This window comes from Pantherophis guttatus, chromosome 2 (assembly GCF_059756535.1).
Source record: "Pantherophis guttatus breed Tessera chromosome 2, ASM5975653v1, whole genome shotgun sequence".
Classification (NCBI taxonomy): Eukaryota; Metazoa; Chordata; class Lepidosauria; order Squamata; family Colubridae; genus Pantherophis; species Pantherophis guttatus.
Genome location: NC_142064.1, coordinates 101,629,690 through 101,655,181, shown reverse-complemented (window position 1 = coordinate 101,655,181; position 25,492 = coordinate 101,629,690). Strand labels below are relative to the sequence as shown.

General features: G+C 39.6%; 1 protein-coding gene across 8 annotated transcripts; it reads left to right on the top strand.

The window, feature by feature from the left end:
• On the top strand, positions 1–25,048 carry ZNF384 (zinc finger protein 384). Of its 8 annotated transcripts, none has more exons than XM_034410957.3 (11): positions 1–378; positions 2,450–2,520; positions 2,602–2,842; positions 3,335–3,659; positions 8,624–8,848; positions 9,398–9,580; positions 10,402–10,480; positions 12,760–12,918; positions 13,098–13,346; positions 16,941–16,995; positions 21,716–25,048. In XM_034410957.3, exons 1-11 carry the CDS (start codon positions 102–104, stop codon positions 21,727–21,729), a joined length of 1,878 nt encoding a protein of 625 aa, XP_034266848.1. In that variant the 5' UTR covers positions 1–101; the 3' UTR covers positions 21,730–25,048. The 8 variants fall into 8 exon arrangements, 7 of the variants coding, with proteins under 7 accessions (XP_034266848.1, XP_034266847.1, XP_034266849.1 ...); XM_034410961.3 differs by lacking the exon at positions 21,716–25,048 and adding an exon at positions 1,359–1,445 and having other exon boundaries at positions 238–378; positions 16,941–17,165; XM_034410956.3 differs by lacking the exon at positions 21,716–25,048 and having other exon boundaries at positions 16,941–17,165.
• The last annotated feature ends 444 nt before the right edge of the window (positions 25,049–25,492 follow it).

Genomic DNA, 25,492 nt, shown 5'->3' with positions numbered 1-25,492 from the left:
GATTCTTTGCTCCCTTTTCCGGTGAGGAGGAGGAGGTTGCCGTTGCCGCCACTTGGGCCAGAGCTGGGGGGCTGTCTCCGGGGGCCGGGAGGGGCAGATGAATGGGCAGCGGGCGGGAGAATATGAGTGGCTTTCCTCGACAAGGAGGACTTCCGGGGTTAAATCATCCGGAAGCGGAAGAGAAGGGCTGCCTGCTGTCCGCCTGGCTCTCCGGGGGAACGGCGGCGGCGGCGGCAGCGGGTGGCGGCGGTGGCGGCGGAGGTTCCGGGGCTGCCCCATCTCAACTGGTGGCCCGTGCGCCGCTGGACTCCGCGTCATCTCGACCACTATTCCCCGCTTCAGCCCGGGCGGGTCGGAGAGCGAGGGGCCGCGGGCGGGGTCAGTGCCAGCGAAAGGGCGCGAAGGGAGCCGGGGGTGCGAATGGGGGGGTGCGAGGGGGCCTGGGAGTGGGAGTGGGGGGGGGGAAGGCGGGTTGCCTCGCTGGTGTCTTCGATTTCTGGCGCCTCTAAAGCGGGAGGGAAATTGGGACCGACCAGAGAAAGTTGGTCTTCCTGGCGTGCATCGTGATGCTGTACTGTACACCCTTCTTTGCAGACAAAGCCTACCGTTGGCTGTTGACAATTTTAGTTTATATAGCTCCCTGAGGTTCAAAGCCTGCATCTCTCTGAATGTTGTTGCCAGAGAAAAAAGGAGGATGGCTGGCTCCCTAAATTGCTTGTGGGCTTCCCTGGAGCATGAGGTTGGGCTTTGTAAACTCACTGATCTAACATAACGTATGTCTGAACGGCAAGAGATCTCATTTCCTCAGCTATGTTTTCTGTAGATGGTTTCTTTTAGGTTCTTCCCCCACCTGTACGCACACATTTAATTATACCCGATTTCGGAATCTGGTAGACTTCTAGGCCTGTGCTTGGGATGCTTCAATGATCTTGTTTGACATTTCTCTTTGAAGTCTAGTTTTTTTTCTAAAACAGGTGCAGGCCCACAAGATGAGATTGGGAGAAAGATGGAGATGGAATGCAGATTTCCAGGAAAGAATAGTCTAGCACTGCAATTGTAGAATTCATGATTGCTCATTTTTGCATAATTATAGTAGGCTTTTGGTATGTTTCATCTGCAACTTTAGCATTTTTAGGCTGAAAACTGCCTTTAAAGAACAGCACAGTTTTCCTTTGGGATGCTTGAGAATGTAGGGAACGAGTTGCTAACTAGCTGTGATCTGCTAATATAAGTGTTAGATAACATACATACATGCCATGAATATTTCAAAGTTCACCCTGAAACATGTATATTAAATTTTGGGCATTTCAATGAAACCAAGAATATTTGTTTTTTAATTGCTCCTTGTTATCCTTCAGCACAACAGAAACTAAATCCATTGTGAGCTCTGTCAGAAGTTGGAGGCTACTGAAATTTGAATAAGTAATTTAAGTGGCATGTTCCTGGTATGTCTGTGTCATGCTATATAAACTTTGTAAAAGCTATATGATCAAGAGTTTTTAAGACATGGATCTTGCTTTTCTATTATCAAGTTTTTTAGATCAAAGATTATTTAACAACATGTAGCACTGAGAGTCTTTTTTAATTTGATGGATTAAAATATAGCATTCTGAGATTTTTCAAAGTGAAAGAATAGGGATTACATTACATCACTCATCATAATTTTAGAAGCTATATATGAAATTCTATAGGCAGGTGAGTGCAGAAATACAGGAATTTGAACCAGGACAGCATCTTTTTGCCACAACTGGAGAGAGTGTTTTTAACACTTTGTTCAGCAGAGTGTGTCCAGAATTAGGATATTGTTATTTGTGGCTGATTATGAAATTCAGTAGTGCAACTTCCTCAACAGAATTAGAAATACAATTCCAGCTCTCCTGTAAAACGTTTTCTGAAGGATTGAAAAATCACCTGGGAATGCACAATGTTGGACTTTACCCCAGTTTTCAGCAAATAATTTGTGTCCCTCATTGTATGCCAGAGAACTAACAAGATTAGTTTTGCAAACACCCAATATTTAGTAATTATTAGTAGGTTTACAACATTGAGATGCAACGTCCTTTGCCAATTCTTTGTGTTAAAATAGAGGGTCAATCATTTTTAGTGATTCCAAATATCTTGCTGTTACATTTTGCTTGCTATCTTACCAATATTTTTGAAAGATACTGAGAAATTGGAATATTAATATATTCCTACCATGTATTTTCATGAAAATAGTTACTATACAAAGCATGATTTCCTTTTGATGATGCTTTGAGATCATTTGAAAATTTGAGAGCTATTTTAATGTTTGGAACGTCAGAATATGCTAGTAAATTCTAGTTTGTTTACAATGAACTAACAAAGTCTCAGAATCAGAACTGGTATTGTGGAGGAATCAAGATGGTTCTCAGTACCATATAGACATTACATAGTTTGACAACCAGCCTTGTATCTTTATGTCTTCCAGCTAGAATGGAAGAATCTCACTTCAACTCCTCCCCGTATTTCTGGCCAGGAGTGCCCACAGTCTCGGGACAGGTAAGGAACATCTGAAATGTAAATTGCTTTTTATGAAGTTTGGCCCATGACTATTCTAAAACTCTTCTATTTTCTCTTTAGATTGACAACAGCATGTTCATTAACAAAATGAAGGAGCAGTTGTTGCCCTCAGAAAAGAGCTGTGGTCTGGCTCCTCCTCACTATCCTACTTTACTGACTGTCCCCACTTCTGTGGCCCTTCCTACCAACATTTCTATGGATTCTGACACCAAGCCAGAACACCTTACCCCAACCAGCCAGACGTCAGTAACACAGAACATCACAGTGGTACCAGTGCAGTCTGCTGGGCTCATGACAACAGGTGAGGTAATTTGGATGGTCCAGTTGCTAACTCAACGTTTTAGGTTGTTCTTGATAAAAGAATATAGTTTAGCTTTTCTTAGACATTGGAAAAGAGGCATTCTGATTAAATGTGTAATGTGACCTAAATTTTGCTGTATCATAAAATACATTTCAATCTAGATAAAAGCTGATCTAGTCTAGAAAATAGAATCACACTTGCCCGGGTGTGTGGTTTTATTGAAGCTTGCTTTCATACTTTTTTTTTCCTTTGTATTTTCCTGCAGCAACTCAGAGAGGTAGACTTAGGGTTTTAGGATGAAGCTTATGTGTGAACATTTAAATTTGAGCCCTGCAGGCCTAGCCCAGTGGCAATTATATATAAGTATATTAGTATATATGTATTATATAATTATACATAAGTATATTAGTGTGGTTTCCTTTCTTTGACATGCTGACAGGTGGATTAGGACTTGTAGGGTTTGAAACAATCCTTCTGTTTTCTCTCATACAGGACCTGGTCTGGTAATAACTTCTCCCTCTGGATCCCTGGTGACCACAGCCTCTTCTGTGCAAACCTTTCCCATTTCTGCACCCATGATTGTCTCAGCTCTTCCTCCTGGTTCCCAGGCAGCTCTCCAAGTAATACCTGACCTTTCTAAGAAGGGCATCCTTGCAGAAAGTGGGGCAGTGAGTGCTGCTGGCAGTATCACCCCTAAAGCTCCCAGGGGAAGAAAAAAGAAGCGACTGCAGGAAACGGGCCTGCCGGACATGAGTGATCCTTTTGTGTTACCCAATGAAGATGAAGACGACCAGCACAAAGATGGCAAGACATACAGGTGAGATTTTGGGGATTAGAAATCCTGCATTTTATTTATTTGACAGTTTTTATAGCCTACCCAACTCAAAACGCTCTGGGCAGATTTCACAAGAGTACATATGAACAAGTAGTATTTCATTTGAATTACAGGGGAACTGTCTTCTTCCATGATGTGGCATTCTAGTTCATTGCGCTTCTGGTTTACTTGTGATTTAGGTAAGAGGGAAGTATGCAATAGAACCTAGCAGGTTATACTGAACAATACGTTTTCACTGGCTGGTTTTTACAATCTAGTTGTTTCTGTAAGTTGATCTCTAAGTTAACATAATGGTTGGTACATGCAACTGCATGCCAGAACTACCTATGTGAATTTAGTCTGTCGCTCATGTCTCCATTATGTGAGTTACAGTTTTACTCTTTCTGGCAGTGCTAAACTTTGTATAGCAGTTGAAGTTTATTTCATGATTTATCCACTCTTTTCCACCTAAAGCACCAAAAAAAGTACTTATGTCTTGTTCTGGTGTTGCTAATGAATACATTAAACTCTTGAGGAGGTAATGAAAATTATCAAGGGCTATGGTCATATTATGATGTCTAATTCTGCCTGACAGAACTGTAGTTGACTGGATGATCATGCTGTCCTTGTTTTGGGATTGATAAAGTATTTTAATGTAATAGCATAGTTGGATTGCTTATATGAATGCAATAATATTCTTCTGAAGAATATATCTCCAAGATAAAATTTGAGGACTGAGCTTTGTACTATAGATATTGCTGAAATCCCACAAACCAAAAACCCTATTTTTAGCAAGTAGCACAATAGGCTTTATTAAAAATTAATGTCTTTTTGGAGGAAGCTTATTTATTTGTCAGTGTGGGAATCTTGCACTTGTGATACTGGATATTTCTAAATATATTGTTTTGCCTTGCCCTTCTCTTACAATTGCTTTTAAAGCAACATTTTTACTTATACCATCCTTGTTTATGAGAAATGCACTTTGTATATAAAATTAGTGTTGGTGATCATATGGAAAATTCATTTCTTGATTTGTGTACTTATAAGTTAGTGTATATTTTTTTCACCATCTAGCAGAATACTGGAAATACCGTGTATGTGAATTTTATCTCATGTCAGATGGCAGCATCTAATAAATATCAGCTGATATTGAAAGAGTTAAGCAGGGATGGATTTGGTTAGTAATTGGATGAGAGGCCATCAAGAAATTACAGGAGTCTTCCACCGTTTTAACGTTATAATTTGGCTTAATGTCTGTATTTTTCAGGAATGAGGGATATTAGGATTATTTTCTTCCCTGGGGTCATTTAGAAAGCAAATATGGAATGCCTTTTATATCATGGCAGATGTTAAGATCTAGGCATATTAAACCAAGATTTATCTTTCTTAGTTTCAAAGCTGCTAGTCATATTTGCTTAATGACAGATAAGCAGTTGGATTCTGAATAACATGAAAAGCTGACAATGTGGTATAACTCAAATCTGAAAATAGCAGGCACAAAACTCTGTTGGAATATTTGGGCTAAAAGGGAATAATGCTTTACATAGCTAAATGGTTGCAGCATCCTGGGGTCACAATTTGCAACCTCCCAGCCAACTTCCAACAAACAAAGTCAAGAGGGAAGCTGAAGTTGCTTAATGACCTCATGATTCACTTAACATCTGCAGTGATTCATTTCACAACCATGGCAAAACAGGTCATAAAATTGAGTGCAACTCGCTTAACAACTCACTTAGCAATGGAAATTCCGGTCCCAATTGTGGTCGTAAGTCAAGGACTGTTTGTACATACAACTGAAACATATATTACATAAACAGTATAGCCCAGATACATTAGCTATCTGAGATGCCTGCAATTATTGCACTTTTAAAAAATACTGTGCTTGAAACCAATAATTCAGTTTTACAACACATTAAAAGTAAAATAAATTTAGCATTTACTATATATTTGATCTGTGAGGGGAAGAATTGGAATATCCAGTTTTTAAAAATCAATGAGTCCAGGCTTTAAAAATGTGACATATACATCATATAGATTTAAAAAATGAAACTAGTTCATCAGAAAACATTACTTCATGTATTTTGCACTCCTTAAAGTCTATTTTAAAAGGGATGGGCATTGGATTTTTTTTTTTATAGTAGCGCAGGGTAAGAAATTTGAATGCTTTTTAACTCATATGGTTGGGTCTTGTTACACCTTTGTTGTTTCAAATTTCAAATTTATAAGTTAATGTAATCTTGTGATAAAATATTTAAGGAATATAATATTAAATGGTATTATTGGTGCTCTTCAAGAGCAGCCCCATGTAGAGTGTGTTGCAATAGTCAAGACGGGAAGTGACTAGGGCATGAGTGACTGAAATATTGCTGTTTCTATATATGTTTCCATATATTATACGTCTAGATTCTCTGGGGTTATTAGTGTCAATTTCCTTTTATTGAGACCATTATTTTTTTAATAAATTAGATTTAACTACTCAACTGGTTAAACCTGGACTCTTGTTTTCATATTAGACATGGTAAAATCATTTGAAATCAGTAGCCCCTGAAAAGAAAATGGGGACAAAATGTCTTGAAAATAAGACCTAAAGCTGTTTTATGTAGACAAAACAGTCACAGTAAGGCTTGGTGTAGATAATTTGTGGGATGGGTTTTGGGTATTTAAAGAGTGAATTTGATGTTTTTATCTTCAAGGTTTATGCATCCATTTTTACTTTAAAAAGTCCCTGATACCACAACAACAACAAAAAAGTCCACATTTTTACTCCTCTCTTTTATGGATGTCTATGCTAATAGGCTTTGAGTTGGATTTCTTGGTCTATAGTGTTAGACAGAGTTTTATTATATTAATTTTTGCTACTTATTAATTTATATAGAACTGATATGGACGCTATCCATAACTTTGGAACTAGGTGCCTTCAAGTATACTGATGAACCTTCAGCAAGTCTAGGCTGATATTTAGCCTATGTAAAGTTGATACAGGATTTCAGTCACCTATTTCTTGGACATGTGAGAGGATTTTTCCCCCTTGGCTTATGGAATGTAAGGGATTGTATTTGTCATTACTCTGGCCATTTTCAGTAGAGGAATCAAGACATTTCCCTACAATTGGGTTTTTTTAAATTATATAATTATGACTTTTAATTGTTTTTTTTGTTCAGAATATTCTTATTAGATGCTGGAGCACCCTAGCAAGATGAGATTAACAGGAGCACAACTGATTAGTGGAGACATTCTGCTATACCAGTGTTTCTCAACCTTGGAAGCTTGAAGATGGGTGGACTTCAACACCCAGAATCCCCCAGCCAGCAGCGCTGGGTGGGGGATTCTCGGAGTTAAAGTCCACCCATCTTCAAGCTACCAAGGTTGAGAAACACTGTACTATACCAGCCTTTAGTTTAGAAATCAGGGTATTCAGTAAAATTACACCTCTTTGTTGAGGATATTTGCTTTGTTAGGAATATGTTTGTTCTTATTTTATATATGCTAGAAAGAAGCTTAGAATGTATTTGTGAAAGATCGTTCCACTGCTGCAGAAGCTGAAGCTTATCAGAAAGTTTTAAGTTGTTGCATTGTATTGGTCTATATAATATTCTGTTACTATTACCATATATATTTGCACATAAAACATGTATTTTTTTGGTTCAAAAATAAACCCCCCCAAATTGTGTTCAATTTATCTCCAAATGATTATCCGTAATAAAGTATCCATATGTAAATAAACATAATAAATAAATATATACTGATAGATAAGGCGTCCCTTAGATTTTTAAAAATACCATGAAAATGTGGCACCATCAGGTAAGTTAATTATGAAAATTGAAACACACAAAAATTTTGAAGGATGGCTTATCCATGAGTTGCACATTTTTCACGGTATTTTGGTTAAAAATATAAGGATCATATTTTTATTATTTATTATATATTTATTATAGGACCTGAGGGTAGGACAAGAAGCAATGGGTAGAAGCTTGTTAAAGAGACATCCAACCTGAAACAGAAGTTTCCTGACCGTGAGAACAATTAACCCATGGAACAGCTTTTGCCTCCCGGAGTTGTGGGTGTTCTATCGCTGGAGGTTTTCGAGAAAAGATTGGACAACTGTTTGTCCAGGATGGTAGAAAGACTCTTGCTCCAAAGTCTTTATGATTTATGATTCTCTGATCCTGTGCATGGTTTCATGAATTTTAACCATCTTACCCTTTGGGCTCTTTTTCAGTATCTGGTCTAAGAAACATCTTGTATACACTATAATGACTGCAAAGAATTGAACATAATAGAAAGGTTTAAAAGCCTAATTAAAATCAATATAATATCCATTTTTCATCTAGTAATTTAATATCAATATGATATGAATTCAGTCAGAACAACAAAATAAACAGAGTTGGAAGAGACCTCGGAGTTCTAGTCCAACCCCCTGCTCAAGCAAGAGTCCCTATACCATTCCAGACAAAGGGTTATCCAGTCTCTTCTTAAAAACCTCCAGTGTTGGGGCACTTACAACTTCAGCAGGTTAGAGTGCTGGCTGGGGATTAACAAATTGTAGTTCAAAACATCTTTCTCAACATCAAATTGAGAAAGAATCTTTAAATTTCAGATTCCATAGTGATTAAGGATTTAGCACAAAAATACTTTTAACTGGCTATGTCTTCCCTGGGACTTGTCGTAGTTTCTTTAGTTTAAAGGAAGATCAACTATTCCCTGCTTGATATTCTCCAGATGTGCTGAGCTACCATAGTACTGTTCATATTCCCAGGCAGTAGAAACTAAGGAAGGCCTCCCTGAAAGAGCCGAATCCAAATCAGTTTTATTCCTTTACCTCTTAACAGAATTGGTCAGGACTGGATATGGGCAGCTCTTCTTTCGAGTGATAAGATCTTTCTGGTCAGTTATGGATGATCCTAGGGACATAGATACTGGCCTGCCCTTGAGTGACTTTGTCTCTTTTCCCCTCAACCTGGTCTCAGGTGCCGGATGTGTTCCCTGACCTTTTACTCCAAGTCAGAAATGCAGATCCACTCCAAGTCCCACACCGAGGCAAAGCCACACAAGTGCCCTCACTGCTCCAAGAGTTTTGCGAACAGCTCCTACCTGGCCCAACATATACGCATCCATTCAGGGGCTAAGCCCTACACCTGCAGCTACTGCCAGAAAGCCTTCCGCCAACTCTCACATCTACAACAGCACACACGGTAAGATCCGATGAGACTGGGGAGACATCCACGATGCATGCTGCCAACATCGTAGCATGAGGCAAGTGCCCATGGGGAGACTGCTCAGAGCATCTCAGCCATTTCCTGCCAGTTGGTCCATGCTTACTTTGTGCAAAGAGCAGAGGGGCCTCTTAATGTATGCTATCTGGTCCTTTGCCACAGAACAGTCTGTGAGAAAATGGAGAAGCTATTGGGTCGTCAGAGACAGGAGTTCTTAATGTCTGGGAGACTGAATCTGTAGGTGCAGGATTGATGGCCTCCCCACTTCACATCACAAAAACACTTGCTGAGCAGCTCCGTCCCCTTGCTTCCCCAGCCCAGGATTTCTCATACACATACTCCCACAACTCCCGACTCCTCTCTCTGGCCTCCTGGTCTTGCACTCCCTTTTGTGGAGTTCAAGGAAAGTATCCCACTTGGTTTTCCTCCACTGCAGCGAGAGACAGCATGGTACCATTCCTCATGTTGTCATTGCTAGCTTGCTGGCGGTCATGTCCAACTGCTGCCCCTGCTCCTCCTCTTCGGCAGGATCCACTCCAAGCTCCACACGGCGGTTGTCAAGCCACACAAGTGCCCTCACTGCTCCAAGAGCTTCGCCAACACGTCCTACCTGGCCCAGCACCTCCGCATCCATTCGGGGGTCAAACCCTACACGTGCCGTTACTGCCAGAAGGCGTTCCGCCAGCTCTCCCACCTACAGCAGCACACACGGTAAGGGCCAAGGAGGCTGGGGGCCCAGCCTGGCCCCCCGTGCCGTCAGCATGCACTTATTTTGGAGCACACACGGCAAGCATGCAGGGAGAGGGTGGGGGGTGAAGCCAGTCCTGTCAATTGGAAAGATGTGGCCTGCCAGAGAGGAAAGAGTGGGGGCTGCAGAGGAGACACTGACCATGCCAGGGCAGGGAATATTGGCCTGGGGAAGATGTGACCCTTTTTCACTTCCCCTCCAGGGGGTCCCAGAGAGAGAGGGAGAGGGAGAGAGGGAGAGAGACTGAGGCAGGCATGGACTAGAGGGGCATGAAGCTACAGGGAATAAAGAAGTGGCACTGTACAAGTGGAATGTATGGCAATGTTCCTTGATACTTTAGAGGATAAATGTATGCTTTCCTTAGTTATTTTGGCAGGCATTGCAAATGTGCGTGAGCAAGCACATTCTTTGGCATGGTGGAGGGCAGAAGTAAAAGAAGCAACTTCAGTTTGGACTGAGATCTTGTTCTCCAGTCCTTTCCCCTGGCACTGCCACAGGTGGCTGAAGTAACTGAGAGTTTGCCTCTTGCCTGTGAGCTGCTTGTCCCTCTCCTTTTGTTTCTGCATGCTCTTGCGGGCTTTCCTTCTGAGCTTACCTAGCTAAACTGGACTGGGAAGGAGGTGGCATGTGGCTTGATCAAAGAAACAAGGAAATAAGTTGGTGAAGGGCGGTGCATCTCTTGCTTGCCTAGCTCAGCTGGAGGGCATCTTCAGAACATCTGGGAGTGGGTTTCTATGCTGACTTTTCTTCTGCTGATCTTTTCTCTCTATCCTTTTTGTAATAGGATTCATACTGGAGATCGACCCTATAAATGTGCTCACCCTGGCTGTGAAAAGGCTTTCACACAACTTTCAAATTTGCAGGTAAGGCTTTCAGTTTCCTCTAGGTTAGTCTCTAAAGGAATTGATCCAAATATCCAGCAACTTGGGAAAACATTGGGGGTGGCAGTAGCCTTAAGCATCGGCTGGATAACGTTAGGCCAGAGGCACCAGGCAGGCGAATCAAAAGAACATATGCGCCCAGTGGTTTTTTTTTAGAAAGGAGGGAGTCCTCCGTCCCTTCTCTTCCAGCATTCTGTTTTTCATCCAGGCTGTGTGCTTATTCCATAAACTGGGAGACGGGGAAACCAGCCCATGTTAAGGATGTTGCACTTCACTCCTTTTTATTTCATTGGGATCGTTGCTGAATTGCTAGTAATCAGCATCCAATCCATAGTTGTTATTAGTAAAAATAAAATTGCTCACTAGATGTTGTACACTGATTAAACACAATCCCAATCAGTGGTAACTTTGCATCAAAGTAAGCAACAGAAAGTTGACATTTATACATGTTTGTTATAATGTGTCATTTGATTTTGTTTTTATACTTTTGCAATCATATGGCTTATATCAACAGTTCTGCTAGGAAAATCTAACATAATGACCAGTAGCCTGATTGCGAACTGTGACAAAGCTAAATAGTTTTGAAGGAAAATAAAAAGTGTGATCCTGAGAATCTGTTTTTATTCGGTAAGAGGAGGCTGATGATTCAAACTAACCACTTTATCAAATGTCAGAGTTAAAGAATCCAACTTTGCTAAGGCAAAATTCAAAAATTAACAGGATGTCATTCCTACAACCAGTACAGATCTTAATTTATGCTGTTATAGGTCTTGCTTGCTACCTTCAGTTTCCAAATTCGTTGCCAAGAGGAAGCATGTGTGGCAACCACAACTACACTGCTCAGCTTTAATAGATTTTAATAATACTAATGTATTTACTTGGTTACTTGCTTATTTGCTTAGCAACAATAAACTCACTGCTGTAGCTTTGCCTTTGTTTTTATATTAAGTTGAAATTTATATACATGGCATTTGAAATAGCATGATGTACAATTTACCATATTTTTCGGACTATAAGACGCTCCAAAGTATAAGATGCACCTAGCTTTTGGGGAGGAAAACAAGGGAAAAAAATCTGCCTCTGCCTCTGAGCAATTTGCCGCCCATCACCGCTCTCACCTATCACCGCTTTCACGTGCCCCATTTTCAGCCTTCATGCATCCCGTTTTTGGCCCGTTCCAGGTGGCGGGGATAGGCAGTGGCGACGATCCCTGCCACCTAGAATGGGCCAAAAATGGGGCGCATGGAGGTGGCGATAGGTGACAGTGGTGATGGGCGGCAGCAGTCCCCGCATCCTGGAACAGCTGATAGGCGGTATTCCAGGAGGCTGATCCAATCAGCTGCTCGTCCTAAATCAGGCTGTGCTGAAGCTGACAATGCTGTTTGCTGCAAGGAGGTAAATTGCTGGGAGGCAGAGGCTGAAGGGTGGGGGGCCAGCGGGTGGGCGGGGCTTCGGCAACATTCTCTATATAAGACGCACAGACATTTCCGCCCACTTTTTTTGGTGGGCGTGTGTCTTATACTCTGAAAAGTACAGTAGTTCTTTGGGAACTTAAATACAATGTAACCAGCAAATTTTGAACAAATTTGGGCAAGATAAAACCAAAACAAATGATAGGGGATCTGGTTACACAAATACTATGTAAATTGCCAGCTTAGAAGATACATAGATAGCATCCATGCCTGTGAACGCATACACATGCCTGATTTTTATTTAAGAAATGGCATTATTTATTATTATTTATTAAATTTATTTGCTGCCCATCTCATTGCATGGTGATTCTGGACAGCTTACAACATAAAAATAAAACCATAAATACATATATATACAAATGGTAAAAACATAACAAAAAACTAAAATCATAACTAAAACTAAAAGATAGGGAGGAAAAGAACAGAATGTACAAGGGAGGGAAGTGGGAGCTGCTCTTAGTCGATCAATCACATCCAGTGGTGCTCCCTCATCAGGGGCCCAAGCCAACTGGCAGAACCAGGTCTTCAGGCTCTTGTAGAAGATCAGGAGGGTGAGAGCTAAGTTCACCTCAGGGGGCAAGATGTTCCAAAGCACCAAGGCTGCAGCAGAGAAGGCTCTTCTCCTGGACCCTACCAGCCAGAATTCCTTGACTGAGGGGATCAGCAGCATGCCTCATCTGCCTGTCCCATACAGATGAGACAGTTCCTTGAGTAACATTAATAGACCTCCGAACAGGACAGTACAAGCTTTCAACTCATTGCCCTTTTTCTTGCTCCCTACCACTCTAGTCCCACAGAAGGCAGCACAACAAAGACAAACCCTTCAAGTGCCACAATTGCCACCGAGCATACACAGATGCCACCTCGTTGGAGGTTCATTTAGCCACTCACACAGTGAAGCATGCCAAGATTTACAACTGCTCCATGTGCAATCGGGCCTATACCTCGGTAAGCACAACTTAATTGAAAGAGGGAGACAACGGGAGGACCATTTGGCCACTGCCCTCAGAGGAGAGCTCTGGAAACAGGTTTCTGCTGTGCCCCATCCTCTTAGTGGAATGGAAGAGTTAGCCTCTCCACTTGTATCCATGGTTCTGAATTTATTTTGTGCCTCTTTTCCACTTCAGGAAACATATTTGATGAAACACATGCGGAAACACAACATCCCTGACCCCCAGCAACAGGTGGCTGTGGTCCAAGCCCAAGTCCAGGCTCAATCACAGGCATCGCAACAGCAGCAGCAGCACTTCCAAGCACAGGGCAGTGGAGCAGCAGGGGGTCCATCTGGAGACAACCCGTCCAATCCTCCCCCACAGTGTTCTTTTGACCTTACCCCTTATAAAACTTCGGAGCATCACAAAGACATCTGCCTCACGGTTAGCACCAGCACCATCCAAGTGGAGCACCTTTCCAGTTCTTAGAGACCATGGCTGAAGAGGGGAGTGGAAAACTTCTCCTGCATCATCTGTGCCCATGGGTAGTTCTTTTGTGATGGCCTCTCCTCATGCAGCAACTTGTGACCGCTTCCCTTAGGGGGAGGGAAATGGGGATTCTATCTATTTAGTGGCCGCTCCTTGGTGTTACCATTAGTGCCTCCAGAGGCACAACCTTCCCCCGTAAACGGGGTTGAACTCTCTTTGTGCAAGAAGAGGGCTCCTCCCTTACACCAGGCCTTCTTGTTCATTAAGGGAACCCCACTTTCTCTCTCGCTTGATAAGGTATCCAGCAGAGATGAGAAATGAGGGGGTACCAGTGGATGAAAGGAGCTTCAGCATTGACTGATTGCAGGTGAATGAGGGTGACTGGGGGTCTTCCAAAGATTCCCTTGGGGTTTAGACTGGAGAACGTTCACTCGTTATGTCACTCCCTTCCCTCACCCTCTCTTTCCTGTGAGCTGGAGGAAGGAAGAATGGCTGCTCCTGTTCTAGGCATCAAATGTTGTTCGGCTTACAAAACCTTGAAGATAATGGGATGTTGCTGGTGACTGACAGCTGAGTCTGCATAACCCATTACTTGAGTGGGCATTGGAATGGGGGAGTGACTAATCTTTTCCTAGCCAATTTCAGGAAGAATTAGGGATGGGAAGGTGGGTACTACAACTTAGAAACTTGTATGGTTTAACCACCACCATAATGTTAAGCCTCCTGCAGGCATCAAGTCTAAACCAAAAAAATGCCTAGTGGTAAGAGTGCCAAAATGACAAACCCCCCCCCCAAAAAAAGACTGAGGGTTGTTTTTCTGTCTTCACTCCCTTCTTTCCCCCTTTCTGCAATAAGTGCAGTCTGGAACCCAAGGCTCAAAGGAGGTCTTTGGGGGAAGCCCCCGGAGAAGGGAACTATTGGGATATTTCTCTCTACGTGCGGTCCAGATGCCTCCTTCACTGTCCTTACTGCCGAGCCAGGCTGGATATAAGATGGCTGTAGTGTGGTGATGCTTGGAGAGCAAGAATCAGAGGAATCTTCCAGGGGGTGAACAGTGAAGAAGAGGAAATGGTGGAAAAAATCATTCCTGCACTGCACAGAGAGATCAATTAGAAGGGGAAATTTCCCAAACAACAGACTCGGGCCCTCTCTCCACTTGAATTTATATATAAATATATATATATATAAATCTATATACAAATAGTTGGATAGATATATCTATTCACACTTCAATCCCATCCAGCCTGCCCCTGTCCTTGCTGTAACTGTTTCTATCTGTGTTTATAAAACCACATTATCCTTGCACACTTTTATTTTCAGTCCTTGATTTTTATCCTTCATACTTGGTTGCTGCCTTCATCTTCAAAGTATTTCCCCTTTGCTTTAATCTTGTAATTTCTTGTTCCTTCATTTCAATATTCTGGTAATTCCTTGGGCCACAGAGGCAAAAAAGAGGCTTCCAAAAGCTAATGGGGATTTAAGTGAAAAAAATTGTCTCTAGTAGGCCTGTACATGCTATAGATTAAAGAGTGGAAGAACTTACTTTGCATAAAAACAAATCAGTTCAGGTGCCTTTCTAGACAAACGAAGACTCTACCCATTGTTGGCAGTAGATGGATACCTAAGGCAAGAATATGAGGTTTGCTTGTTCTTCCCTCAGTCATGACAGAGCTTGTCCAGGGCAGACTGCTTTCTGTGCAATTTGCACTGCTTTCCTGTCAGCTAAAAGCAGCATTGTCTGAGGATAAACTTGTGAATGACTTGATGATCCCACACATTTGGGATGGACCAGGACTGATGGATGTTCCTCCCTCCTGCCTCCCCTCTGTAGGGCACACAAAGTCCTACTGAAATCTAAACGGTGCATAAACATTTCAAGATTGTGCTTTGGCTGCAGGGATTATGGTGAACTTGAGTGTGTGTGTGTGCGTGCGTGTGTTCTGTTTCTATGTTGGGCATGGGTATGAATTTCGTGTGCATGTGTCCCTACACTTTTAAGTGTACATGCACGTCTGGTAAAATCCTGCACTTCCTTTCCCTCAGGGTATTAATTTTCTGGACCACATAACACGTCCATGATTGTTACAAGCATTGTAAGAGCTACAGCTGTTTTCTGAGCACAAGCCTGAAAGGAGGATGAAAGTGAGCAGACCTTGATTCAGGGCTGTAACTAGTTATGTGCTAATTTTTCCATCTTGTGTATTCTTGGCAGAAGATGCTCACATTCATGAGAGAGATTGATTTTTTTCCAGCTTTACAAGCTTCCTTGTAACTAGATTAATGGCTTGAAGGGCCACATAGAGCGCAACAGGAGGAGTTCTTTCCCTGACAGGGCAGTGGAAGAACTAAGATTGTGGGCAGGCAATAACTCTTTATGTATCTGCAGCAAGAACACTGCTAATATTTTAGCCCCCCTCAGGCATTTCCCCTCAAGAACAGAATGAGAGTATTCTAGGTCCTCAATTCCTGCCTGCTCTAAGGTTCATGTTGGAACTGGGAGCATGCTGCTTTTCCCACCTGTCATGTTTATCCTTCACTGTGCAGATTGTGAGGGGCTGAGAATATTATCCTCCACAGGCCATTGGAATTAGGATCTATGAGCATCATCTACTTTTAAGAAAAAGCCTGGGGGAAATTGCTACAACAGTGATGGAAGTTAAAATAAGAATACACATTTGAAGAGGCTGAGTGGGTGGAGAATATAAAGGTAGTTTGCCTATGTGTGAAGAGACTTTACCTTTTGCCCATGTCTTACATGAAGTTTTTGGATCAGTATTCTGACTTCTAAAGCTACTCCAGAGAGAGAGGACATTGTAGAAAAATGAAGCTTGGGTGAGAGAATTTCACAGTTTTCCTTATGGTGATAAATAAAGCACTTTTCCAGAGATGCAGTGTTAAGGGTAATCAATAGAGAACCGACAAATGTTGAGGCATTTGGCAACATTTGTGTTTTTCTCAATATTTTTCTGTCTTCACTGAAGAGGACTGGTTACTGAAAGTTAAGGAGACAAATTTGTTTGCTCTTACCTTTTCAAATTGCCGCATTAGTTCAGTGTGGGTAATTTTCAGCTGTTCTTAAGAATCTTTCATATTGCATTTCCCAGAGGAAGGGGGGTATTTTAAATTTCCAACCTTAATATTGCATTAGAACTTTTGTATTTAATTTCATTACTTTTTTTAAAGAATAAATTCCAAAAGCCCTCTTAATGTTAATGAAACTGTGTTTGTGTTTGTGGTTCATTAAAGATTAAGGATGATAGTAAGATGGTTATAAGTGGATCTTCTAGGTTCAAAGCCTACTAGAAATTATTAAAATATATGATGTTAAGGCCCACATATTTTCTTGAAGACTGCATATCCAGGTTTTGTACACATTATTTCCTTTTTCCCTTTGTACTACTTCTAAAGTAGGAGTGACTTTTTTTATCAGATTGATGCTACTCTTTATTGTGTATGTGGATGCTCTGTTCTCTGATCTCATCTGGATCAAGCCTCTTAATTCTCTCCTCTTGTTTTTTTCCCCCCCTCTTGAACTTGTCTTTTGCTCAGACACTAGAGAAGCATGGATTTATGAGTGTTTTGCTATTTCCTGAGAAACTCCCAGGTTTGTATGAATTTCATGATAATTAAGATTAGGGGCCTGGATGGCCAGAGCTTGGAAATGCTCTGGATCGCCAGAATTCAGCCCATATGTTGTATACTTTAGAATTATATATGTTGGCTTTTAGTATTTCTACATCAAGGATAGTTCATCAAATAGATTAAATCAACCAATGTAACAGTTGAAATTATTGTACTGATTTAGATGAAATTAACTAGCAAAAATAGCAATGGAAATAATCCATTCAAATCCTATTTTTTAAAGCTTTGTCTAGATTTTTTTTAAGACCCAAGTGTCCGGTGAATCTCAACTTGTGATAAGGATTACAAAAATGTAGCACAACGTTTCCTGTTTACCTAGCCTTGGAAGGTAAGCAAAACACAGAGGGTTTTCTATGAGAATCGCAGTAGGCAAGCAAGTTTATGAGACAAGGTTCTCCTGTACATTTCAAGTCATTTAGATATCTAAAAAATATACTAATCAAGACCCATGTATTTATGTTAACACTGATCCTCACCAACCTATTATTACTTTGAACCAACTGACATTCTTGACCTATCTCCAAAAGCAAATCCACTGACAATATATTTCAGAAGTCTTATTGGAATCTTATAAAGTAACAGATAAGCTTTGTCTAGGGCAGGGGTGTCAAACTGGCGGCCTGTGGGCCATGCCCACCCCAGCTCCGTGAAGGAAAATGTCACATGATGGCAACATGACACCGTGGGTTTGACACCCATGGTCTGGGGCAAGCTGTGGAATGCTGGGAGTTGGAAGTCCATATATATTAAAGTTGCTAAGGTTGACAAACATCTGGTCCAAGGGCTGCTTCAGCTGGGAGAGCTGCTTCATTTTACATGAAGTTGCTTAACCCAAATTGGTCAGTACAGACTCAATAGCTTAGGCTATGCATGTGAATCTTAGGACCAAAGTGAATTGAAAGTATAACAGGTTGATTTGAATTATTTGCAATAGATCTGGTAAATATTTTTGACCCAGTTATAGTAAATTAGACTGTTCAAACAAAGTATAGGAAGTGAACTTGCATGTGAGAAATAAGTACTGTTGAATACAGAAAACTGATTTGCATACTAAGCACAAACTAAGACTTAAGTCATTTATAATTGATACTGAAACAATCTTGACGTTTTAATTTTTAAAAAAACCCTCCAATGAATATTTCAAGGTGATGCCCTTCTGTGTTTTAACCACAATCAGATTGGATGTTGTAATCAATAATACTGAAAGCTGCCAAGAAGTCCAGCTAAATTAAGATGGGCCATACTCCTAATTGTTTTAGAACAATTAAAGCTGATTCAGGATTGAAGCCATGTCTGAAGTCAGATTGACTATTGATCTGCTTCAATCTTATGCATGAGTGTATCATATCCTATAATAAATATGCACTGAAGTGAATTTATCTCAAATGATATATTTAACAGATTAACAGAGTTGGAAGGGACCTGGTAGGTCTTCTAGTCCAATCCCCCCCACTCCCCCAAGGAGCGTCTGGCCAAAGCCATCACAATCTCTGGTGCAAACAAAAGCCTTGGGGGGGGGGGGTAGCGTTATAACTGTCTTTCAAGGAGACAGAACTAATTGTCCTCACAAATGGATATTAAATTACCTTGCAGGACAAGTAAAGCATATTCTTAATAGGCTACTCTCTTTTACCTGCTAATTTATGTCTTCAGGCCATAACAGATTCATCCAACAAAGCCCTGAGGTTTTGGCAGCTGCTACAAATTGCAAGATCTATCTCTCTACAATTATTATCTGCCATTTAATTGTGGATGTCAGGGCAAGCCTGATATGCATTACCAAAACCTGGATGGACAGCTGTCTCTCTCTGAGATATAGCCCCCTGAAATTGAGTTCCCTGCCAGGGCTGCTTTGCCTAATTGCTGAGGTGACAGTAAAGTTTCCCAAACTGGTAGTGGGTTTTCAGTTTTTTGAGGCTCTGGTGGGCAGTTTGGTTGAGACCTAGAATATATGACTAGAATATATGACTATATTCTAGTATATAATATATAACTAGAATATATAATATATAAATAGTTATATAATATATAACTAGAATATATGACTGGGTATACCAGAGTGGTTAGAGGTTGGATTCAAATAGTAATCTAGACTTCTTTGAATTGTGAATTACAACAATAAATTTAAATGCATATGCCTATCATTTACTATGAAAAAAAGTTTTTCCCAGACTGTTTAGGGAGGTCTTTAAAAAAGTAGAAATGGTGCTATAACCATATGATTGGCGGCCCACCCCTTTTCTTATATTGCTTTATTTAGCAAATTCCTACAGCTGCCCATATCATAAAAAGTGCCTGTGGGCATCTTACAAAATAATCAAACTGTATCACAATATTTTACAAATCTGACATAAATAAGAAATAAAACATAAAGGAATAAAGAACCCCAAGACTGCGGGAAGACAATGGTCATTTAGTCTCATTCAACCACTTCACAGACTCACCACAGGATTTCTAGGATTGATGGAATAACATTTTCAACATTTTCTGAAGGATCCTTGGTGCTCTCTGTGTTTGGTTGGTTGCTTTCTTACAATGTTTCATTACCCAAACTAAGTAACATCATCAGCACCTATGTATGATGTTTACCTAGTTTGGGTAATGAAATGTCTGCAAGAAAACAAGCAAGCTCAGAGAACACCAAGGACCCCTTCATTTCAACTGTGAGCTACAAATATTCTCCTTTATTGATCAAGGCTTGATCAAGAGATGGGGCTAACTTCACCTCAGGGAGAATAATGTTCCTGGGGATGGAGTTACAGGAGGAAAGGTGCATCGCCTGGGTCCTGACCAATGGAACTCCTTCACAGGCAGGATCCAGACCATACTTCTGCTGGATCTGATGGATGGATGGGTAGATATAACTGGGAAGAGACAGCTCCTCATTGCACAACACACATATAAAAAGACTAGAACTTTGACTGCATAGTTGTGGCCATCTTGAGCTTTGATCTCCAAAGGATTCTACTTTAGACTCATACTTTGTATAAATTCTAATTTATATCTTGTGCTAAGCCTTTTTCTGGTCTCTACTCATTTCACAAAAAAATCAGCCTAGGACTTGGGCAATGTTACATTACTCTGGCAACTTCTACAAAGCTGAGCAGAAAATTCACGATTTTGTTCCAACTGCTGTGCTGGAATTTGAAAACTTGCTTCTCATCTTAGGTACAAATGCAGTTATTTCTTTCTCACCATCCCAATGGTGTCCTTCCTTCCCTGTCCCTTACTCATCCAGCTTTATCCCCATTCCTAAATAAGCCAATCTAAAAATACCCGGGGGAGGGGGGGAGATTGTGAAAGGAGTTATCTTCCCCAGTGCTTAGTAGGATACAAGGTAGCCACTTCCTTACCTTCTTTCAAAAACACATAAAAGGATCCTGCAAATGCTGGGTCATTGGTTATCACTGTTAGAGGGATTTGTTTGAGATAAAATTTCTAGATCATGGGAAAATGCTATTGACAAGGCCCTGTAAATTAAAGGGCAAAAAAGAGATAAATTAGAAAATATTCTTGAGTAAAAAATATGAGCCTAGAGAAAAAAGGGATGGACAACAACACAAGCATACTGTTGGAGTTGTTCTGTTGAAAAATGGGAGACATGCGAGTGGAATAAGAGTAGCACATTGCCCAACTGGCCCCCTTCTGTGGAAATTTTTCCCCCTATGGTAATTAGTGTGAACAGAGATCTCCTTTGAGTTTTCTGATTTGGAGGCTAAAGTATTTTGGACCAATCTGGTCAGCTGCCCCCTTGTTCTTGTTCAGCAGGACTAACAGCTTCCCCTTTAATTCCTTTATTGATGCAGGTATTATTCACATGTAGATCATAAAATAATTAATGGAGATAAAAGAAAGAAATCATTGCTTACTTTCTGATCAGCTGAAGATAATCTGTGCTTCTCTATCACTGCAATAACATCTGAGAAGCGGACAGGACATCCACCATCAATTCCTAATGTATATTTAACATTTTAGTCAGGAACTGATTTTAACTACATTTCCTTTCTCCAGGAATCTCCGAGATCTAAAATTCTGTGAATTGGGGTGTATAAGAATGCAGTCCAACATATGTATGTTAGGAAGGTAGTTCCTATATATTCAGTGGGCTTACGCTTAAGTTTATACAATGTATAAATTAATCAGAATATTCATTCATTATATTTCTAAACTGTCCGTTTCATTTAGGTAACTCCAAGCAATTTACAATATAAATTACTATTAACAGATCTTCACCCTTCGCAGACTTAACATTTATGATCAGAGCCATGAGGATTACACTGAAACAGTACTGACATAGGTTTCAGCCGTCTAGCACTTATTTCAGAAGCTTTTTTTCATTTCCAGGGAAACCTAATAAGTAAATTGAAGCTTATGAAAAGCAGTGCAGTGCAGTGAAAAGTAAAATCCAAGTTAGCTCTCACTGAAAACCTGATGGGGAGCAGGACACAAAGGAGGTATTGCTTTGTATGTGCATATTAGCTTCCCAGCATTCAGACAACAGTTGCAGTGAAAGAAATTAATTTCATTTCAATTAGCATAGATATGTTTTTAGTTTTATCGGCTGATACAAGCTTCCACATCCTTGTTTAGAAATTTCCAAAGAAATGCAGCATTCATCCTGACACTGGTACTACCAAGGAAATATGTGTACATTTCTCTTAATTTTTAATCTCTCTTTCTAGGTGACGAGCGCTAATAGGTGGTTCTTGTTATGAAGCTAGAAGACAGAAATTTACCCAGTGACTGCCTTTTCCTTCTGACTATGTTTGGCTAATAATCAAAGCCTCAGTTGAAATATTGTACTAAGACGGGTTCTCAAATTTTTGTGATATGGCATCTCCCAAAATGATAAATGAATATGTGTGATACCCCATAACAATGGAATTATTTAAAAAGAAATGATTTTTTTCTCTTGGGTTAAGCTGGGGCAATAAATAAATATACTTACTTTTAATAATTAAAATTTAATCTATATATCACAGGTTTTTCAAACTTTGAAGGACCACAAGTGCTCCTTTCAGTTTGCACAAACAAGATGCAAAACCCATAAATTTTAATAGTGATTTGCATAAGGTTTTTGTAAAAAAAATACATACAACCTATATGAACCCTCTCTAAATTGTGCATAGCCTGCAGCAAGAAGCCACTGTCCTAATCATAATTTGTTAAAGTTAGAGATCATAGTTTCCAAATCACAATGGCTAGTCACAGATTCAATTACAATCACCCAAACCACTTTATGGCTTGTATTAATGAACTGTATATGTAGCCTGTCAGAGGACTAGAATTAGCTACTCTTTTTTCAGTGCTCTTGGTATAACCCTAAACAATCAAATAAATTCTCCATTTATCTCAAATGCCTCTTCCTAATTCTTGGACAGACTAGGCAGTTCTTCTAGAAATGATTGACTGACAAGAAGGTAAGATGATGATTGTAAAACCATGAGGAAGTTGAATTTTAAACAGAAAAACTCTTTAGTGTGGCTGTTTGCATTTTTCTAATACTCCTGAGAAATTGGTTTTGCTCTCACTTCTGATGTAGTCAAAACTGCCTTCAACTAGTTAAAATTTGGACAGTCTTTTATGTCTGTAGCATTTGCTGCAATAGCAAACACGATTTGCAGTAAGCCAGGATTTGTTATAACCATACCTTTTTAAAATAAAGCAAAATTATATACTGTATGTTTATACAGTGCAAAAACATGGTTTATAAATCAGTAGCTATGTTTACATGACAGCCTAAAGTTAAAGCCAGAGAAAACATATATTCATCAGTTGCAAAGTATGAATTCAGTATGTAAAATTACCACGTGATATGGTAAGTGGCTTTCAGAGTAATCCACTATGCTAATTTTATGCTGGAACAAGTCTAAAACTGTCAGGTACCTGCATGTTGTTTAACAGAATGACAGAGTTGGAAGGGACCTTTGAGGTCTTCTGGTCCAACCCTCTGCTCAAGCAGGAGACCCAAGACCATTCCTGACAAATGTTTGTCAAATCTCTTCTTAAAAATCTCCAGAGATGGAGAAGGAAGGAAGGATAGCAGAATAATAGAGTTGCACATATTGTGGCTTTCTTATTTTCATAGGATCAATACATATTCTTGATCTCTTCTATTCCTCTGTTTGCAACTTACTACCGGAAAGTGGAACTTCCTTTATTTTCCCCACTATATGGGAAATTTTGCCTTTCACCATCCAACATTTAATGCCAGTGTATTTTGCTCCAGAAATAGATAGCTTGGAACATGTTACCATCAATTTGGATTTAAGGAAGCATACTGGATCAGAATAAACTTCTTGATTTGCATTCTCAGTAAAGATTCATTCTATAAAGATTCATATGTCAGATTTCTCCTTCACTTGTACTTCAGATGTCTTTTCTTTTAGTGCTAGAGGATGGAGGTCTTTAACCACAATATTCCTTTTCTGTTCCTGTCTTTCAAACTTTTGTTCCTCAAAACAAATAAGCAAATACCAATATCTACAAGCCAAAGATTGTACGTATGCACAACATACGTACAATGAGATTAGTTGAGCTCCCTCAGTGCACCGCACTCCCCCCCCACACACACACATACACAATATAACTCACAGTGAAGAAGACACAATTTCCTCAGGATTGTGTCTAAATTTGAACTGGCTCTCACCTAATAGTGCTTGCAAATTTCAGTTCCATGGAGTAATCAGTTTTACAAGGCTTTGAATGGCTTGCCCCTCTCTATATTTGAACAAGCATTTTCTTTTTGCCAGTAGCCCGGTTAAAATGAGTACTGTACTTAGAAACAACAGAATTGTAATTATGACTTTCTACTCTAAGTTACTGCAAAATCATACATTAACATTGCTTTGTGGTGAAATAGGGAAATCTTCAGGAAAGGGTATGGGAGAAGCAATGACAACATGGGTTATAACATGATGGAAATGATACAACTTACATACTTATATCAGATATCATCATGCAAGTTCTAGGTTGGTTGCTTTGCATGATGACCTTATGATGCACGTTGTCATTTTGACATCAGACAGCTTAGTATGGATTCAGCTTCTTCCTTAAATCTTTCAAATCTTTGTCCATTGTCTGATTTCATATTTTGCAACTATGAATAACTATAAAAAGCATGGGAATAAACAAATTATACAATACAAAGCATAATGGCGCTTGAGATGTACCCAACTTGAAATTATTTGATATATTTAAACTAAAAATATCATTTAATTAGGAAATCAACTGTTCCATGGGTACCAATTGAATTAACGTGGCAGAAATTTAATGTTTTTTTACTTCAAAACTGTCCTGAATACTTAAAAGGCTGGAAAAAATAGAAACAATTTTAAAGGTCATGAACTTTTTCTTCGGTTATCCTCTTTTTAAGCATAAGGATATATTTTAGTACAAAATACATGTGCAATGTACATGTACATGCCCACCATAAAACAATGGTAGGATAATGGGCTCCAATAAACCTATTAACTGCTGAATATGTTTTATATAAGCCATAAATTCCAACTGGATCTAAGTTCAATCATTCTTTTGTAAACTATTTACATAAATCAATCTTCCCCATTAAATTCATTAACAAGATTACCAATAGCCTTCATTTAAGATGGGAATTATAGCACAACAGATTTTTTTTTTTGATAGTCCTATAATGGTTATTTGGAATATGAATTCAGAGATTCTCAATATGGTACTCTGTAGTTTAAAATGGTTTTTAAATTTATTTCACTGAGTCATCTAGATTTGCTTCTGAAGTTAATCAACAGATGGCACTCTATTCCACATATCAGCTGTAACTTTTCTAGACAGGTTTGACAAAATTCTAAAGTTATAGATATCCATTTTGACAGCAAAGTCCATTTAGACATTTTGTATATATATATTTTTTTTTGGAAACATGAGTAGTGGAAGCTTGGAATCAACCTCCAAGTTGATCATCAGTATAAACATATGGTTAATCATCAATATAGTAGGTTAACCATCAGTATAAACATATGTCTAACATCCGACAAAAATTAATTAATAAATAAAATTAATAAATAAATAAATAATTCTAAAGAAAACAAAAACAAACAAAAAACTAAAAGGACAGGATCAATTATTCAGCTATTGACTTTCTATGTTTCCAACAGGTGAACATCATCCAATAATATGTCACAATGAATTATTTATTTAAACCTATATTCCACCCATCTTACCTAGAGGTGACTCTATGTGGTAATAAAAACAAGATAAAACATTAAAACATGGGTATCCAACACTTTAGCATGGCTGGGCTCCACTGAGTGAAGAGGAATTGTCTTGTGCCACATAAAATATATAATATAGTTAATGTAATAAATAACAAACTTCCTTAATTTTTTATATGATCTTGTGGGACTCTATTGTAGTTGTCAGTGTTGCATGCAGCCTGTGGGCCACAGGTTGGACACACCTGCATTAAAACAAATAAATGTTAG